The sequence below is a fragment of the Anabrus simplex genome, chromosome 1 (genome assembly GCF_040414725.1).
Source record: "Anabrus simplex isolate iqAnaSimp1 chromosome 1, ASM4041472v1, whole genome shotgun sequence".
NCBI classification, from domain to species: domain Eukaryota; kingdom Metazoa; phylum Arthropoda; class Insecta; order Orthoptera; family Tettigoniidae; genus Anabrus; species Anabrus simplex.
In genome coordinates this window covers 1,109,102,720-1,109,122,699 of record NC_090265.1, presented here as the reverse complement: position 1 = coordinate 1,109,122,699, position 19,980 = coordinate 1,109,102,720, and the positions used below count along the sequence as shown (strand labels likewise).

The 19,980-nt window shown below is 41.0% G+C and overlaps 1 protein-coding gene across 3 annotated transcripts in view; it reads right to left on the bottom strand.

Annotated features, from left to right (window-relative positions):
* Positions 1 to 19,980, bottom strand: part of Atf6 (bZIP_ATF6 domain-containing protein ATf6) — a 350,870-nt gene that overhangs the window by 296,460 nt on the left and 34,430 nt on the right. Inside the window, exon 1 of one of the 3 annotated variants that reach the window (XM_067137321.2) lies at positions 16,509 to 16,645. The exons of the other annotated variants lie outside the window; for them this stretch is intronic. Coding sequence (XP_066993422.2) covers positions 16,509 to 16,605 — 97 coding nt within the window. The 5' untranslated portion in view covers positions 16,606 to 16,645. Of the gene's footprint in view, positions 1 to 16,508; positions 16,646 to 19,980 lie in introns of those variants that run through there. 3 annotated transcript variants of the gene reach the window in all.

Genomic DNA, 19,980 nt, shown 5'->3' with positions numbered 1-19,980 from the left:
ATCGCTCACTTTCACCTATTACACCCTTTTCTCCCGAAATGCAAATAAATATAAAGAAATATGAAATACTCGAATTCAACTGAAATTCTAAGGAGAACATGTCAAAACCTACAAAAATAAAAAAAATAAATTGCTAAAGAGAGTTTGGATGTACAAAATAGGTCTCACCAATATTCAAATACAGTAGTCTGAAAGACTCTAGTGTGATTATTTAAAGGATACTGCCTGGTAACTGAATGCTATTTTTATTACAAATCCAATAATCATATTGCAATAAGCATCTAATCTGCCAGTTTTTAATAATAATAATAATAATAATAATAATAATAATAATAATAATAATAATAATAATAATAATAATAATAATAATAATAGTCATAACAATCCTCGGCTTTTGTCAACTTTTCTGGCTTCGTTTCTCCACTTGACACAACCATATGCCTGGTCAGGGTGTAGACCTACGATCTTCAGGTCGTTATGAAGGGCGTCGAGCCATCGCTGCTTCGGTCTTCCTGAAGATCGTCTTCCCGCAACTTCATGGTCAAACCTCTTCCTGCGACAGACGTGCTGTCAGCTTGAAGCACGTGCCAGTACCACCGCAGCCGACTTTCCTCCATGCTGTCTGTGATTGGTGCACATCTACGACGGATGCCATCATTTGTCATATGGTAGTGGAGTGTCAGGCCCGATGTCCAGTGAAGCATTCTGGCTTCCACAACGGCAAGTCGATGTTCCACTTCCTTTGCTGCAGGCCAACACACTGCATCATATAGTGCAACTGGACGCATTACTGACGGCTTGGCTTTTTCGGTACTGAGGGTCCCATCGGCAGTGATGGCTGAGCCAAGATATTTGAAGGAATTTATTTTCTGCAGGTCGATGCTGTCAATTTGGACGGTATCCATAACATTTTGATGTATCGTCATATACTCCGTCTTTTTAATGCTAAGACGTCCGAACACTTGTGGGCGGATTTCCATGCTTTCAATAATTGTACCTGGAGCTCAGTCTTGCTCACAGAGGCCAACAACACATCATCGGCATACAGGAGGACCCATGGTTCCGATTTCTGCAGGTCTTTTGTAAAAGCGTCCATGATTATGATAATAAGCAGAGGTGAAATTGCCGATCTCTGATGGGCATCTACTGAGATGGGAAAACAACTTGACAGGAGAGCAGCTGACTGTACCCGGCTTTTAGGACCATGGTAGAGTTGTTTCACCAATTCTAATAACTTCTCACGAACGCCATGCTCACGGAGAGGAACCAGATCTGATCATGATGCACATGATCTTATGCTTTCTCCATGTCAAGAAAAGCTAGGTGTTCGTTCTTCGACTTCTCTCGATGCTTTTCGATAAGCAAGCGAGTAGAGTGAATTGCGTCGGTTGTCCCACAGCCTTTTACGAGTCCGAACTGGCTGGTGGTAATGTTGAAAATATTCCGGATTCTTTTATCGATGGCTCGTTCGAAAACCTTCATCCTGTGAGAATGACGTATCGGTCGGTAGCCAGAACAATCTGCAGGGTTACCTTTCTGCTTCCAGATTGGAACTGTTGTACCGTAGATCCACTCGTATGGTATACTGCATTTCTCTCTTCAATGATCATGTGTTCAAGAAACTCGTCAACCTGCCAGCTGGGTCCCAGAACCTTGGTTTCCAAAGTTCTGCAGGAATATAATCCGGTCCAGTTGCTTTTCCGGATTTAATCTTTCGTAGCGCTTTGACCATCATCTTTAATAAATGGTTTAATGGGTCCTTGGACTGGTGTTTACTCTGGAATTGGAGGGTGCGGTAACTCTTCGTAACAAACGTCCTTGAAATAATGTCTCCAATGATCTACAGAGTTTGTTCGCTCCGTGATTAGCTTCCCATTCTGATCGTTGATGCTATAACTGCTTTACCGTATCCGTAAGGAGTGAGGTACTTTCCCGTTGTTTTCCTCTTCACTTCAGAGAGTTCAGGCATAATGCAATGTGTGGTGGGTGTGTAGCTTTCCTCACTATGCACAGCTTTACAGTCAGCTGTCTTTCCTAACGATCCCTTCGTAGTAGTAGTAGTAGAATATTTCTCATAATATCCACTGCCCGTCAACCCTGTAGTAGTAGTAGTAGTAGTAGAATATTTCTCATAATATCCCCTGCCCGTCAACCCTGATGTTGGTTCTCCATACAAATGCTGGGGCTGTACCTTAATTAACGCTACAGCCGCTTCCTTCTCCACTCCCAGGCCTTAGGGGATAATAGTAAATTCATGAGCTGAGTGATACAGCACCCAGCATTTGCTTGGCATTTTATGACCGTGGGTTCGAACCTACTATCTCCTTTTATCTATGACATACATTCTGAAGGTTTTTTTCTACCAACGAAAGACTACACAAACTTAACACCTTAACGATTATGGCGCTGAGGTTTTTCGGTTCTGACACATAGTTTTTAATCTCTAAGTGATGTGAACATTACAGTAGACAATTAAAAGTCTCTAGAGTTCAAATCTATAAGCTCGAAATCTTACAATCAAAAATTCAGTGTTCTAAACACCAAAAAACCAATAGCGCGTTACGCTGTCCCCTGCCTGACGTAAGAGGCGACTAAACGGGGTCCAAGGGACTCTGAATTTTGGTGCGTGGGTTGGCGATAATAGATAATCCATTAACTACTGCACTGCAGTGGCGAAAATAATAAAAACAAATAATAATTGTATTTTCTCATGTACAACTATTTGGCTCAATCTTGACTGCGTGCATGCCAACAACATACTATCAGCGCATCAATTGTAATTAGTATATTTATGATTTCCGTTTGTTTAATACTTGTTTTTGACTATGTTCGATTCATAGCCAGGTCAGAGATTTTTTCACGGTATCCCCTGCCTGTCGTAAGTAGTGACTAAAAGGGTAAAATCATTTTATTTTTATGAACAAGGTGGTTTACAACAGACAATGTATGTTCTATACACCAAATATACTGTATATAGGTTGGAGGCATTTAACAAATTTAAGGTGTGTAGCCATCTTGCTCTTTACCGCACAAAATACATTTCCAGTCCCTCTCTCCTCCCTCTACCAACACAATTGAAAACAGGATTGAACGTGCACAGCTGTTGCGACGAGATAGCCAGCGCCGTCCGAGCCATTCAGCGTAACAAAGTAAGTATACAATTGTATGTGTGTGGTCGTGTTGGTAAACAACAGCACGTTGAGTGAGGCTACGCCCCTACAAGATGGCGTCTTTGAGGTTAGGCTTGCTCTCTTATTCAAAATCCGCGCCTTACACGTGCTCGTGTTGATAAACCAAAGCACGTAGTCTTGTTTGTAAACAAGAGCACGTGGTACTTGGGTTCAATGGCCTTACCAGGGGTCAAGAACTCGGGTGTTGACTCAGCACAAAAAATGCTGACACGGTGTTTTAGAACATACATTGCCCTACTACTGCCAACCCTCACCAGACTAAGTACATGTCATCTATGCGGTAGAATCTGCGGGTTCAAGACTGGCCTCTGCAGCCATCTAAGTAATCACAAAAACTGAGTTTAGAAGAAGACAATCATACTCGTCAGCGAGTGATAGCCCATCACAGCATGTAATTGGAGGAGAAAGGAAAAGGAATAGGAGGATTAAAAGACGGCATCCGGGGACATGAGCGTATTGGGTTCCTCAGGACAGCTAGAGGATGGATTCAGCAGTATCCCGAAACAGGAAATTCCAGTAACATGTCGGTAGCAGATTAGTAGATTGTAGCGTGTTTCAACACCAGCCCAGAATAATTAGCTGATGAACGCATCACGTCAGAATCCGTTTCTGCATGCGGTGTGGTGCAATTAAAGCACAATACTGAGTTTCCTGGGTCCATGGACACTGTTCGACGACGAAACCGTTCCACTGCTATCTTACGAAGTAGAAGCGCGGCCATTAAGCCGAAGCTCTCCGACGAACATCAGCTCCAACGCCTAACATTTGCCGAGGAAGATATCGATAGTGACCGGAAAAGTGTTTTCTCAGACGAATCTTCGTTTTCCTTCGGCGAACGATGGTCCAGTACGATTATATAGAACATCGCGTAATCGATATGAGCCCTGTATATCAAGAAGTCTTCCCATAGTTGTCGCGAGTCCTTGTCAGTATGCGGAGTGGGAATGGATGTCCTCCTGTGGACTTAGAAAACACAGGGATACAAGGCCGGCTAGATGCAGTCCAATCCATTCATAATATGAGTGACATTATGATACCATCACTGCGGCAACTTTCAAAAAGACCAATCTCCCTTATACACATCAGGACGAAATCAATCTTACAGACTGGCCGCCTTACGCACCGAATCTCAGCGCAATTGAAAACGTGTGGACTGAGACAAAGCGCATCATAGGCGGGGACTAGCTTGCCCCCGTCCCAAGGTCCCAAGATGATCTTTGGGACCAAGCCCTTGATGCTTCGGAGCAGACTGCCGAGAGCTAGTAGTACATTGCTCGTCTCATGGCTTCCATTCCTCACAGGCTTCAAGTGGTAATCGAAGCCGAAGTACTTTATACGAGTTACTAGACGAGATCGCGGTGTGGTTCAGATTCCACGTAAATATATATATCCTGGCTGCTGTAAAAATATTCTCAGCAGTCAATTATCTACGGTAAGATATTCTTATTACACTTGGCACTTGGGGTCAGTTAGCCACCTCCTCCGCAGCACCGTACGATAGCTAGTAATAATGCCAATAATAATAATAATAATAATAATAATAATAATAATAATAATAATAATAATAGAAACTTGGATCCGAACCTCGACTGTCAACTACTATATCCGACACTGTCCAACCGTTTTGCAGCCCGAGCTATCTTCTCTGGCCAGTGTACAGATAAATCGAGATACATCTATTGAAATACAGCAATTCTCGTTATCTGCCAATGTCCTTTAATCAGAGGAATCAAAGACGAGGCCATTTATGTAACGATGAACTAAAACTAAAAATGAGTATAATTAAACGCAAATAATAAGAAAAATAAAAAAGGAATAATATGCCTTCTCTCTAAGCTTACCACCTTACCTAAGCTATGAATAGATCAAATACTATCGTACGGACTGCTACACAGAGAAAGGAAACGAAAAAAGAGAATTACTATAACTGTTCCCTGCTAATACTGTTAAGTGTATTCCAAAACGTGACTGTGCTTACAAGTTGTTCTAGTTAGCCATGATTAAAAGAATGTAGTGAGAAAAGGGTGGACTGGAATCAATGCAGTTTATACCTTGTACCTTTGTACGTTACCACTCATACAAAACGCCTCTACAAATTGAACTACAGCCCACTGTCGGAACAAACAGCATAAGCTCCACTTAGCGATGAGGTATGTTGTTAATGGGCTTGTCGGAAAGATAGCTGCTCCTTTACCTTCTAGAAATAGACTTGTTGCTCGTGTGTTATGCGTTGATCTAGAAACCGGATCTCGGTGGTCCAGAAGCCAGATACTAAGCTCGCCGGACAAAAAATTAGTCACCCCCGGAAAAATCATTACAAGCATCATTTAATACCATGTTACTCTGCCTCTGGACTTCATAACCGCCTGGATTCGGCTAGGAAGTGAGTCCACAAGGTTGTGCAGGTACGTCGCATCGAGGTTAAGCCACTTGTTAGGAATGTATCTTCAAACACCATATTTATTAACATTCAACTGTTTGATATATGTACCAACACACATTTTAACGAGAAAAAATAAAAATTTCCAAACACCACTCACTGAGGATTTGATTGCACAATTCAACCAAATTGCGAGGATGCTGATGTCTGCGTTTTACTCGCTGTTCCAACATGTCCCACAGATTTTTAAATGGGCCAATCAAGATGTAATAAGGTGGGAAGAGTGTTCATAAAACCAGTCACATGTGTGTCCAGCCCGATGAACTTCGCTGTTGTCATCTTCAAAAATTGGAGAATCAATAGCATACTCATCATGCAGCAACACCTGATCATTGCGACGTAAAGCAAAAAAAAAAAAAAAAAACCTGATCATCCAGAATGTTTAAATAAACATGAAAGTTCTTGTTAGTGGTCACCTCAGTGAGCAGAGGGCTCAATCCATGACACGAAAAACACCCCCAAAACATCATAGACCCACCTTCGGCTTGAACCTGACCTTGCACACATCCAGGATGAAATGCTTCATTTGATCTTCGGTGTACTTGACTACGTGCGTCATTGGAATACAGGCAAAACGTGATTCGTCAGACCACATTACGCTGCGCCAGTCGGCTACTGTTGACGTTCGATGCTTTCCAGCCCATTGACGACGCGCAGCTTTGTGTCAGCAATGGCCTCTTGAACGGTGACCGATTCCAAACGATCATTGCAAGCAGGTCCCGTCGCAATGTTCTCTCGCTAACAGGTTTGGACAGACCTTCATTCACTGACTACAGCAATTCCTGCGACTTTGAATCACAAGCTGTGAAGCGTCTCCGATCCCTCTCAGTCAGGATCTATTCCCGACCGCAATTCTGACGTCGTGTTTCGTGGCCACGTGTAATAAACCACTGCTTGTAGACACGTTAAACCAAACGATTCCAACTGAGGTGCTCCCATGGCCCCGGCTGGCCCCGGCAGCAGCCCCGGCGCTGTGCTGTAGCCCCGGCGAGGTGGTGGGGGAAGGAGGGGGAAGTGGCAGAGGCAGAACCACAGATCATCAAGTCAGCGCGCAGCTTACGAAAACAATATTTATGACAATTCTGTGAACACATAAACGATTTATTCTGTACATACATTGCGTTTGCCTTAATGTACTTTCAGCGTTTAAGTCGATTGGTGACATCGTTTTGCGGCAACTAATTTACCAATATTGGGTACAATCGATTTGGCAATAGAGATTCTAAGCACAGCCTTTAAGACAAGATCAGACAGAGAAGTCCTAGTTCTACATTTATTTAAATTCAGAACTCAAAACATCTGTTCGCATGCATAAGTTGTACCGAACATTGTCGTAAATTTTAAGGCCAGTGCATGAAGTCTGGGAAATTCTTGTGGATGAACACCTTTGTAAAAGGAAATTAAATCACCGTTGTAGTGGTAGTACCTGTCCTTTAGGATTGCGTTGCACTGTAGTTTTATCAGCCCTGTTTGGAAATATGATGGTGATTTTTCATGACGCGCTGAAAATGGGGTCATAAATATTTAAAGTTGACGTGCCATATCATTCATTTCTTTAAACTGGGCATTGAATTCATGGTGCAAAGTCTGTAACGACGTCTGATAGCCTCTAACATTTTCGTAAGTAGACAAATGTAATGATTTTAATAAAGTAAAATTGTCAAAATATCCGGCTTCAAGCTGACTTTTCAATAACAAACTCTGCATTCTGAAAGCCTTAATTCTATCACAAATGGTGCTAATCAATGTGTTTCTCCCTTGAAATGAAATATTTAAATCATTCAAATAAGACATTATGACCGCCAAGAAAGCGAGGTCAACTATCCATTGTTTATTCCGCAAAGTCGGTTTGGAGAGCCTTTCATCTCCATGAACAGAGCAATTTCTTCAATTATTGCAACTTAACTGGCGCACAATACAATAAAAGGGAATGTCGCTACATTCTGCCTCCAGATCTTTAAAAAATTCTTTGAACTGCCGATGGTTCAAACCTTGTTTTCTGTAGAAATTTACACATTTTGACACAGTATCCATAACAGAGTTAAAGTTACGAAAGTTTTTTGCACATAATTGTTCTTGATGTAAAATATAATGTACTGCGTGGAGTAGGTGGAGAAGGAGGGGAACGGTGCTGCTGAGTGCATCAATAGTGCGCCCCAGCACTAAGTGGTCGAGTTGGAAAGGCCTGCGTTAAACAGTCCGCTGCGAAACACAAACAAATCCAGCAACTTTACGTACCGTTTGCCCATGGGCATGACCAAACACGATCGCCCCTCTTTTGCCACTCTGTCACATCTTTACATCTACCCATGTTGACGTACACTGTCCGCTTGAAACATCAATGTCCCACTGATCGCTACTGCCTTATGCTCACGTACAGGTAGTGCGCGTGCGGTTGGACACGGGACTCGTTCGCTGCATTATCTGTATAGGCATAACGAATCGAAGAAGTAGTGTGATCTCTTCTCCCTCAATAGCATGTATTGAATACAGATCGGGTTGGCATTCTCCACTACACAGCGCTCCAGTCGACTTTGGCTACATGATCTCCACGAGTGTATATGTGCGATATCTGAAGTTTTTAATCGGTTGGACTGTTTTGGTGGTTTCTGTGCAAACTTTTGATATACAAGTGCTTACATTATTACTTCATAGTATTGATATCTGAAATGCTATTGTAGGAAGCATTAAGCATTAATTGGGTTTCTTGCGTGCGTTGAGGTTATCTCCGTGTGATAATTTTCTTGTTATTTAATGCAAGTAAACAGCAGTTTAGCCCTTACATGTTTCTGAGAGCTTAATGTGATTAGTGAAAATGCCTTGCTGTTTTGTACCAGGATGCAGATCAGGCTACAGGGACTGTAAAGAGGTAAGACGGTTTTTCAAAACCGATAAAGATAAGGAACATTTAATCAAGTGGAAAAGGGCTGTACCAAGGAAGGATAGGGAACTTACTGAAAAGTCCAACATCTCTTATGCTCACTTTTCAGAAGATTTAATTGTTAAATTTGAAAATTTTGTGATAGGAAAGGAAGTACTTCTCCCAAGAGCCAACTGGCGATTGAAAGACTATTCTGCTCCATATATATTTCCTAATTTTCCTAAGTATTTGTATAGTACTGTAACTAAAAGGAAATCGCCCCAAAAAAGAAAATCGTCTGATAATCTTCTAGCAAAGACATCCCCCAAATGTTCGACATTTCTTGATTCTGAATCCCCTTGTGATATCAGCAACATTCAGTTTACCAACACGCCTAAATCCGATTATTCTAAATTTGAATCGTTCAAATTAAAACAACAATTAAGGAACCTAAAACGGAACTTGGCTAGGGTAAACAAAACGATTAAGTTACAGAGGGCTAAAGTTTATGTTCTGCAAAATGAACTTGGTAGGATGAAACAGAGACTTTCAGGACAAGGTGCCTGTCAATGTAAAGAAGGGCTATCTGGGAAACAAAAAAAAATATTGTTGACACTATGTTGCAAAAGTGTCAGAAAAAGAATCCCAAAGGTATGAGGTATGACAGTGAGATTCTTTTTCAGATAGTTTTTTGCTACACATAACATCACCCAAGGGTTATAGACACCGCCTGAAATATGGTTTGCTGCCCCTTCCATCTGAGGTGCACTTAGGAGGTTGTTTAAGGGTTTAAAATGCTCATATGTGTAAATAAAAATGCTCTTGATGCCATTAAAGACTACTTCGTTGAAGAAAAGGTTGATTTGCATCTAGTTTCCTATAATTTCTTACATGTTTTAACATCATCCTTATTCTAACTGTATTGGTTTTGCTTCATGAAATGGAATGTCCATGTTATTGTTCTTATTTATCAAATGAATTCCATCACCACGAGCCAGTTCCCTCAAGAACAAACTTGCCCAACAGATTTGATAATCTGATTTCAGGTCACGAGACGGTGATACTTGTTGAACTTCATTTACTATTCATTTGCAACTGTCGATATCATCATCATCATCATCGTAATCATCATCTCAATTTTCTGATTTGTTGAGACCTGTATGCAGTCTTACCGCTGTCTCTGAATTATTGAACTATATTAAGATTTTTTTCTCTAATGAACTTAGATTAATTAATATATCAGATTATGTGTATTTGTGTGTTGATACGTTGTAATAATTATATTTCAGGTTGGTAATGTTTGCTTATTGGTTCCAAAAATGATGTGTATAGGCCTACTTTTGATGACGATTTTATCTTGAATGTATGTTGCCATGTGTGTCTGACAAAGATACCATTGTCGAAACTGGACTATTACAGGAGACGACTTATTAAATTATAATTGGGCACAATAAGGTAAGTGAAGATGTCAAACTTATTAATGCCTAAGAGGACCTCTTACGGTGTTTTAACATGTAAAAAAGGTCGCAAGTGTTTAAAAGTCGCGTGCGCACTAAGGTGACTAATTTTTTTGCCCGCTGAGCTTATGTCTGCTTCTGTTTCATGACCAGTTCTTTAAAGCTTTACCCAGATTGGTGGTCTCTAATGTGGCAGATTCTTCGATTTTAGCTAGCGGCTAAATTTTGTGCGGTTGAGTCTACCTTCCAGTGAACGTCATGTTTTATACCTTGTGAGATTTAATCTGCAAATAGTAAACTGTTATAGCATGTATCTTGACGTGAACACTTATTGTATACATTCTGAATTTATAGTGTAAATATTTATAATATTCTACACGGTTGACAATGAATTTGTACGAAAATAAAGGTAGTCGATGGTGCTCAGTACCTAATTGCAAACATAATTCCAACACAAAGATAAGATTTTTCAACTTTCAAGAAAACGAGCAACGGCAAGTAAAGTGTATTTAAAAAGGCCAAAAAATTAACAATAGAATACTCAGAATTATAAGAATTTCTATAGATTCAAATTAACTATAGGCTTAATTATAACATCGTGAATCCCACGTTTTTCCAACTGTGAATATAAGCTGTGGTAACTGTATACTGCAGAAGGGAGGATTTATTTAAAAAAGATGCCGTATACAGTCATTCAAAGGAAAAACTGCACGATATGCACTTTGAATCTATGTCGTTTCTGTATTTCCTAAGAAACCAGTTGCGGTTCCAAGAATATTCATTACATCATATCCATAAAAAAACGAACACACGCACAAAAAAAAACCGTTTTTGCCTTTGCAAAAATCAAATGATCTTAAATATCTCTCTCGGTCATGGCTTTCTATCAATGGCTCAATTTCAGATGACCGCAAGCCATAAGACGTAACCTGCACGGTTGCTAGGTAACACTGTATGACCATTGATCCATACCTTACATCACAGCCTGCTAGGTAACATCGTCTGGCCATCCATGTGGTGGTGATTTGTCCTTTTTACAAGTTGCTTTACGTCGCACCGACACAGACAGGACTTACGACGACGATGGAATATAAAAGGGCTAATAGCGGTAAGGAAGCGGCCGTGACCTTTAAGTGTGAAAATGGGAAACCACAGAATACCATCTTCAGGGCTGCCGACGGTGGGGTTTGAACCCACTACTTCCCGAATAATTGAGAAATTCAAGTGTTTTGACACTACCTCACCCTTCTTACTTTCTTACCTACCATTTCTGATGTTGATATCTGATTTTAAATGTGATTTATTTAAGGAGCGGATCAGGAGAATTTTATACATATTTAAAAATGAAAATTAAAGAATTGCCAATTTTTGTTTCAAGATAATAGAGAGAGGAGGAGTTGTATCTAAGATCAGTCACATTTCTTGGAAATTCTGAAATATCAGAAATAATGAACAACTCCGTGTGTTCGAACAAGCGTAAATAGCTGTAAATTTTAATTAGGGAGATGGTGGTTTCGAACCCCGCCAACGGTAGACCCAAGAATGATTTTCCATTTTCTCATCAAGTCCGCTATCTTCCCAATCCTAGCTGTTTCATATCTCGCCGTATACGTTTAACTAGTAAAAAATAAAAAGACCATTTTTACAAAGTTTTCATTAACTAGGCTATGTCTACCCTTTAGTACCGTTTCTTGATACGGGATTGAGAATGAGGTGAGATGAATTTATATGGCTTGTTTTTACGGTCGGATGCCCTTCCTGGCGCCAACCTTAGTTGAGGAGCTAAATAAGATGAAACCGAGCTCGATAGTTGCAGTCGCTTAAGTGCGGCCAATATCCAGTATTCGGGAGATAGTCTGTTCGAACCCCACTGTCGGCAGCCTTGAGATGGTTTTCCGTGGTTTCCAATTTTCACACCAGGCAAATGCTGGGGCTGTACCTTAATTAAGGCCACGGCCGCTTCCTTCTCAGTCCTAGCCTTTTCCTGCCCCATCGTCGCCATAAGACCTATCTGTGTCGGTGCGACGTACAGCCAATAGCAAAACAAAAACAAAATTAAGATGAAATGAATGATGGTGTATGAAATTGGTTAAGGAAGGAGTGGAAGGAACTCTCCCGGCATTTGTCTGCAAGTGAAAATGGGAAAACACAGAAAACCATTCTCAGGATAGCCGACGGTGGGGTTCGAAGCCACGCGTCTCCCGAATGCAGAGCTTGGCTCCACAGCCGTTAACGCGTTAACACGCGCGGCCACTCCGTTCAATAGTAAGTTTTCAGTACTTACGAGGAAAATTCGCATATCCACGTGCTATTCTGCTTTCCTACAAATTATGCGAGAAAAAAAGCAGCACAGGTATTATCGGCACACTTTTTATGGATAGATTTACACCCTAGTGCTGAATCGGTCGACCTCGGCAATCTTCGAGATTCGTACTGGCAACCTTTGAAACACAAACTATGAATCGCTTGTGCATCGCTGTACGACATCTGGCGTACACTTTACGTACTAGTACTGTTGTTGTTTACACAGCAAAGACAAACAATAGAATTCATGCTAGGAACAAGGTTCACATCGAGAAATGTTATATAATGTGTGTGTGGCACAGTTGTTGGATTAAGACAATAACTGTTTAGAAACTTCATATCGATCGATATATTCTCGATTCTTTTTTTTTTTTTTTTGCTAGGGGCTTTACGTCGCACCGACACAGATAGGTCTTATGGCGACGATGGGATAGGAAAGGCCTAGGAGTTGGAAGGAAGCGGCCGTGGCCTTAATTAAGGTACAGCCCCAGCATTTGCCTGGTGTGAAAATGGGAAACCACGGAAAACCATTTTCAGGGCTGCCGATAGTGGGATTCGAACCTACTATCTCCCGGATGCAAGCTCACAGCCGCGCGCCTCTACGCGCACGGCCAACTCGCCCGGTTATTCTCGATTCAATTCAAATTTCATTTTCATTCAGTTGGCAGCACCACCGGAACCGGGAGAGCTCCCTCCTTACTCCTCAACCCCGTACACAATTCTATCCAGAAAAAGTGTGCGGATAATATGTTACTTTTAGGAGAGGGTAACGGAGTGTGCTGATGAATCGACGATGCGGAGATGGTTAGCGAAATTCAAGCCGGGATTTTCAGAGAATTACTGCAGCTGTGGATCGCGTTAAACTCTCCAACAGTGATTGTTAATCTCTTAAAGGTACACACTAACTCAAAGTCAAAATTAATATCAAGGGACTCATCTGGAACAGAATTTTAAAAAAAAGCACGGGTCATTAATATTCGATGAAGCTTAGCACACATTCGTTATGTTTCGTCCATACACAATCTGTGAGAGAAAAACTGAATTTACTACGGATTTAAGACCAGCTTGAGGGTATGGAACACACTGCACTCAGCCTACGGAACACAACTGAAATGAGAAGTAGAGTAAAATCAAATGTCGAACGTGGTCATCTGCAACTCCAGGAGAATGTCAGGATGATACTAAACATAATGCCCACAGCTGCTTCCTTAAGCATTCCTACAGTAGTTCCAATTAATCACTAAAAACACACTTTCCCACTAGACACTCAGCACAGATTTAGGACAGATTTTACGTTCACTACGTACACGCGCTATTTGACTACGATGTTCCAAGTACCTTATACTGACAGCAACGACAACAATAACCACCACCACAACTCTGCACCAAATCTTCCTGAAACCTGATAGCCAAAACAAATGCCTTTAATTTCCTGAAAGCTTCACATCCAGTAACATAATTCCTCATAATGTGCCTCGGTCTACAAACATGCTAGAATGTTTATTGCCCTAGTAGCATTTACTGATTACTTGTGGCACAGTGAAAATCTGGTTCTAACAATCCATTGTTATGGGCTAAAAGACAAATAAATAAAAAAATAAAAAATCCATGTTTTAGACTAAAACCACACAAGCTTAAATTCATTTTATTCGCCGCCAATGGTCGCACATTCCCCTCTACAATGCCTGTACACTGACCGGCAAAAAAAGCAATCACTTTCATTGATATAAAATCTTGATGTATTCCGATAAAATGTATCGGTTTTCCAATATTCATTTCAGTCTTACAAAAACAATTTTTCTTACATTTTACAATTATTGATCTTTAGTTTTTTTAGTTCTGAAGTTGGTTTTTGTCAATTACTATTATACTTATGGCCAAACAAGACAAAGTTAATGTTTGCACTGCACTTCATGAGGACACTGGTCATTTAAATGACTATTGGTAAACCGACACATTTTAGTGGAATAAATTAAGATTTTACATTTTATACGAAATTAAAGTGATTCACTATTTTTGCCGGTCGCTATAAGTACTTTGCATACGGTACCAATATTCCGATAAATATAGCAAATCTTCCGGTTCAGTTGTTTCTTGATTGGTGGAACTAAAGTATTTCTAAACGTTCTACTAATGTATAGACTACAGGAAGTATCCTCAAATAAGTTAAGATATAGCATCAAATGATAAATGAAATGAAATGAACGTAATCAGGCAGATCAATGCCTAAGTCACGGAGAACTTTCCACACTTATCTCCTTGAAAATGAACTTTACATTTCTTTCAGGTACTTAGAAGAAGTAGCCATCAGCCCTGTTCACTTACTCTACGTGATACATTGCTATGATTGCCATTAGTGTGTATATTAGTAATAAATTAAGGTTACCTGATTATTTTCACGCCGGCCCCGTGATGTAGTGGTAGCGTGCTTGCCTTTTACCCGGAGGCTCCGGGTTCGATTCTCGGCCAGGTCAGGGATTTTTACCTGGACCTGAGGGCTGGTTCGAGGTCCTCGTAGCCTACGTGATTAGAATTGAGGAGCTATCTGACGGTGAGATAGCGGCCCCGGTCTAGAAAGCCAAGAATAACGGCCGAGGGGATTCGTCGTGCTGACCATACAACACCTCGTAATCTGCAGGCCTTCGGGCTGAGCAGCGGTCACTTGGTAGGCCAAGGCCCTTCAAGGGCTGTAGTGCAATGGGGTTTGGTTTGGTTTTGGATTATTTTAACAATTTAAGGGGAAAGATATAAACAGATAAAGACTACATTTGCATTGTGTTGTATGCTAGTTTGCCTTTAGGTTGCATTGTTTCATACACATTCCACAGGATGAAAATACCCATTCTACTGTAGTTATATGCTAAGAACATTCGTTCTACTAATGTTCTACTTATTACTCCACATTACCAACAGAGGTTTCCTTGCCGTTCCCAACTCTAAAGGTTGTTTAGCATAAATAACGAACGACTAAAGAAATCGCAACCAGAGTGCACAATGAAAGGAAACCATAAATACCACTAATCTATTTTTATATAAATGACGACTTAAAAAGTCATAGAATGTCATTGTTCACCTAAAACCATACTAATAATGAACAATGAAAATGTGGAGATTCCTTGGAACAAGTGATCGAATACGGGTACTACAGGGACAAATTGCATCCATGGACCAAAAGCGAAATTCGGAAAACGGAAAGAGTAACCATGGCCTTATATCAATATCCCCGATTGCCTTATGTTAGATTTAAACAATTTAACCGCAGAACACATTCACTTTTATTTTATAAAGGTGTAATCAATAACCGATTTCACGGTATATCGAAAGGTTTGATATTAAAATCAACGAGCACATCACAGTTGTTAACTCAAACATTCTGTGAATATAAATATGTGTACTCTATGCGTATATAAGAGGCTCTGGGGTTACTCTCGAAGTACCAACTAATCTCTTATTACTCCTATAACATTCGGCAGATACCTGTACAAATTCCTTTTTTTCTTCTTTTGCTAGTGGCTTTACGTCGCGCCCACACAGATAGGTCTTAAGGCGACGATGGGATAGGAAAGGCCTAGGAGTTGGAAGGGAGCTGCAGTGGCCTTAATTAAGGTACAGCCCCAGCATTTGCCTGGTGTGAATATGGAAAACCACGGAAAACCATCTTCAGAGCTGCCGACAGTGGGATTCGAACCCACTATCTCCTGGATACAAGCTCACAGCCGCGCGTTCCTAACCGCACGAGAAACTCGCCCGGTGTACAAATTCATGAAGTATTGTCCACTTTGTATTACTCTTCGAAGATACGCTTTACTTTCGTACCAACAAACGAACAAAATATTAGGAATCCGGTTAGTATTTAGAATCTAAAATCATTCTAAAATAAACAAAAATTTTCGTCGCTATAAGACCTGTCTGAGTTGGTCTATGCAAAACCAATAGCAGATAAAAACTATTTATAATCCACATTTTCGCCACGCAACCCAATACAGTTGATCGTAGACTATCTTCCTTCACAGTCAACGAGCATTTGTTACCATCAAGATTGAAAACGGGTCAATTAAATTAGTAATTTAGAAGTAAGTTCTAAAAAACTAGGTTCCAATGCTGCTTCATTCCTACGATACTTTACTCGAATTCTGCTCAATCTATTGCTTACGTTCCTATAAGGCTTGATTACTTTTTATTTCGTAACGGAAGTTACCACCAATCAAATGTAATTTTCATGGTGCTCAGAGTTCATTCTAACCAAGGCAACTCACCGAGGTCAGGCCAGGGGCAGGACGAGTCCAGAATATCCAGCACACAGTGTGGGGACGGCGGCCCGTAGTCTCTGGAAGCCAGGGCGATGCCCGGCATACTGTAAGCACGCACTGCACCACGAATTCTGACTACCCACCGCGCGCCACAACACAACACTAACCGGCTAGCCAAGCAACATGCTCTGACGTCAGCGAATGGGAGGCGTGTCACAGGTAACCGCCGGATATGACTATTTTCGCCAGCACGATAAACCTGTCCTTCACAGCATAAATTCCTCAGTTCTGGACACTTGATGCAATTGAAGAGTCTGCGAGTCGTAATCCTACATGGACTATTTCGTAACTGCCGTAATGAAAGAGAATGGCAGCAATGCAGGAAATTGTGCGTTCACACGTTATGCATTTACAAGGTCAAGAACCTTCAACCATTACAAGTCCTGACTTCAAAGCGATCTTTCAACTTCCAACTTCTTCTTCTTCTTCTTCTTCTCATTATTATTATTATTATTATTATTATTATTATTATTATTATTATTATTATTATTATTATTATTATTATTATTTATAGTTGGTTCATGGATCAATGACCTATTTCCCGATCCTTATGGAAGTGATAAATTTGACAATGAAATGAAACCTGTAATGCGAGCGATCGAGAAAAGTCACTATGCCTATCTGGGGTCGAGCTACTGTATAGAAAGTCCATAACCAGAGGGAGAAGAGGTTTACAAGAGTTCAAAACCCCCACCAAATAAAAAGGAACTTTATAAACGTAAACAGAACATGAGTTCCATTTGTTTTCCCCGCCTAAATTGTCATCTTTGCAGTAAATAAATGGAGCGACGTTAGTTAGTCTAAAATCGTATTCAATCATCACAACATGTACCTGGTGTGAAAGCTTCTGGTTTCTGCCATTTTATTTTCTTATACTGTAGCGAACGTAGACACCCATGGCCCTTTTTTATACACACAAACACACACACACATTATCACGTGACCGCACCATGGTATTCAGCGGGCCTCCAATGGATTCCGTAAGGGCCATCTTTCCTTGGACTATGATATAGGCTACTAGGTGTATGCTGACAGACAAGCATAGTTCACCTTCTTGATAGAGAAACTGGCTACAACAAAGTCACATCTGCAGACAGTGTACCAAGGAGAAAAGCAAGACAACATATAGGTAGAGAGAGTGTGATATATCCTTCACTCCGACGGGAATGCTTTTATTATGAGCGCACGCTAGTTTTCCGCGTGCGGGTCAAGGTCAGTAGCGGGAAGATAAACCACATAACAGTAACACGAACAATTTTAAGTTCATTACTTACCAAATTATGAGAGGAGGTGTTGAAACTGCCTACCTTCATTCTCCACACATTTTTGACACCTCGTTAGGAAATTATTCATCATCCGCTGTAGTTCACGTTGAGGGAATCCTGGCAATTTCCTAAAGAACATTATGTTTCAGTTCTTGTACTGTGTGTGGGTTCGTCTTGTGCACGGCATTTTTTTTTTAAATTTACCCCTAAAGATAATCGCAGGCGAATAAATCGGAGAACCGAGGAGGCTAAAAATCCCTACCAATAACGTTTTTCAGTAGAAATACTTTGTGAATTTCTCTCGTGAATTATTCGAAATGTGAGCAGTGGCAGAGTCCTGATGAAAAATGCAAAATCACGCTCGCTGTCTGTTAATTCTCTGAAAGAGAGGGTTAGTGTGGTGTTCACATAAATAACGGAATCACCCGTATTTCCAACAACAAAATGGTCCTATGATTCTTTCATCACTGATGGCACACCATACACCGATTTTAACATCACAGAGGGACACCCCTCACGCACGACGTCATGTTTAATAGCACTCTCGTAACGATTGTTTTGTGTACACACACAACCATGGAGGTGGAATCAGGCCTCGTCCGAGAAGAATATTAAAAGTGGGTCTATTTGTTCAATGTATGCATTTTCCAGATTCCACACACAAAATATGCGCCTACGTAGAGGGTCACCTGGTTGAAGAGAACGTACTTCGGTTATTTTATAGGGATTTAAAGTGTAATATTTAATGGCCTTTTACCCAGAAACCCATATGAAATTACCACTTGTGCAAGGCAACGAAGTGATTTCTTTAGAATTTTCCAAACAATTACCAATGCCATCTACTTTTCCTTCGGCGAGAACCCTACGCTGACATTTTTGGCTTCTTAGACTAGATGCTTCCAGTTTTTTTTTTTTTTTTTCAATTTTGCCTTACGTCACACCGGCGCAGATAGGTCTTACGGCGATGATGGGATAGGAAAGGGCTAGGGGTGGGAAGGAAGCGACCGTGGCCTTAATTAAGGAACAGTTCTAGCATTTTCCTGGTGTGAAAATGGGAAAGCACGGAAGTCCACCTTCAGAGCTGACGACAGTGGGGTTCGAACTCTCTATCCCCGGAATGCAAGCTCACAGCTACGCGACCCTAACCACACGGCCAACTCCATCGATCCTCAAAATGATTATAAAGATCATGGAATTGTTTACAACTTGTAAAGTCCACACCCAGGTATCTTTCTTGAAACCGTCTTTGAATTTCAGGAGCTGACCGAGTTAACACATATGAATAGTACAGGTACATAAAAACACGCTGTGCCGTTGAAAACGCACGAGACATAATATCATTTGTGACTAATTACAGAAATAAGAAAATAACAAAACACACACACACATGGTAACAGCTGAAAACGACTGGAACATCGGACACGTGCACAAGGTCAGTTAGCAGAGAGGCGCCCGCACAAAATCAAAGGCCGGAGTCAGGAAACAGAACATGAGATGACTAGAGCCCTGCACGGATGCGGATATCCGCGGATGCGATGTTAGTGTCTTGGAGGATACAAACTGTATGACAGTGCGGATAATTTTGGTGATCATTTCTAAATAATGACGTTTATTGATTTTCACTCAGGTATACTCTTGTATTTGCTTGTGGATAGGCAACCCTTGACACTGGTATGGGAGAACAGTGATATATAAAGAGCCTTGAGACCATAAAGCCGAAAATCTGACCTAAGCCTAGCTGGCTCCTGTACTCAATAGAAGTAAGAAACAAAGGTCAATACGTCGGTGGTTGTTGCAAGAGAAAGTCCCTCATGTACCTGTGACTGTAGGGGTTCTGGTGCCAGGTGTCAGGCCTATTGTATTATGTTAACAGATCTATCCGTTTCAGTATCTTAGGTGTAACATATTGTAGTTAAATATTTAAATATCCGCGGATAACCATTTTGCGGATGCGGATAACTATTCGCGGATGCGGGTGAAGGAAGTACGGATGCAGAGCGGATGCGGATATTATTTTGTAAATCCGCGCAAGCCTCTATATACTGCACCATTCCCTTCCTGCACGCGGCGAACGGGTTGGGAGATAGTTTATAATAGTAAAATCACCACGCGCCGGAATAACACATATTTGAACATCCTGTGCCTACAGTCCT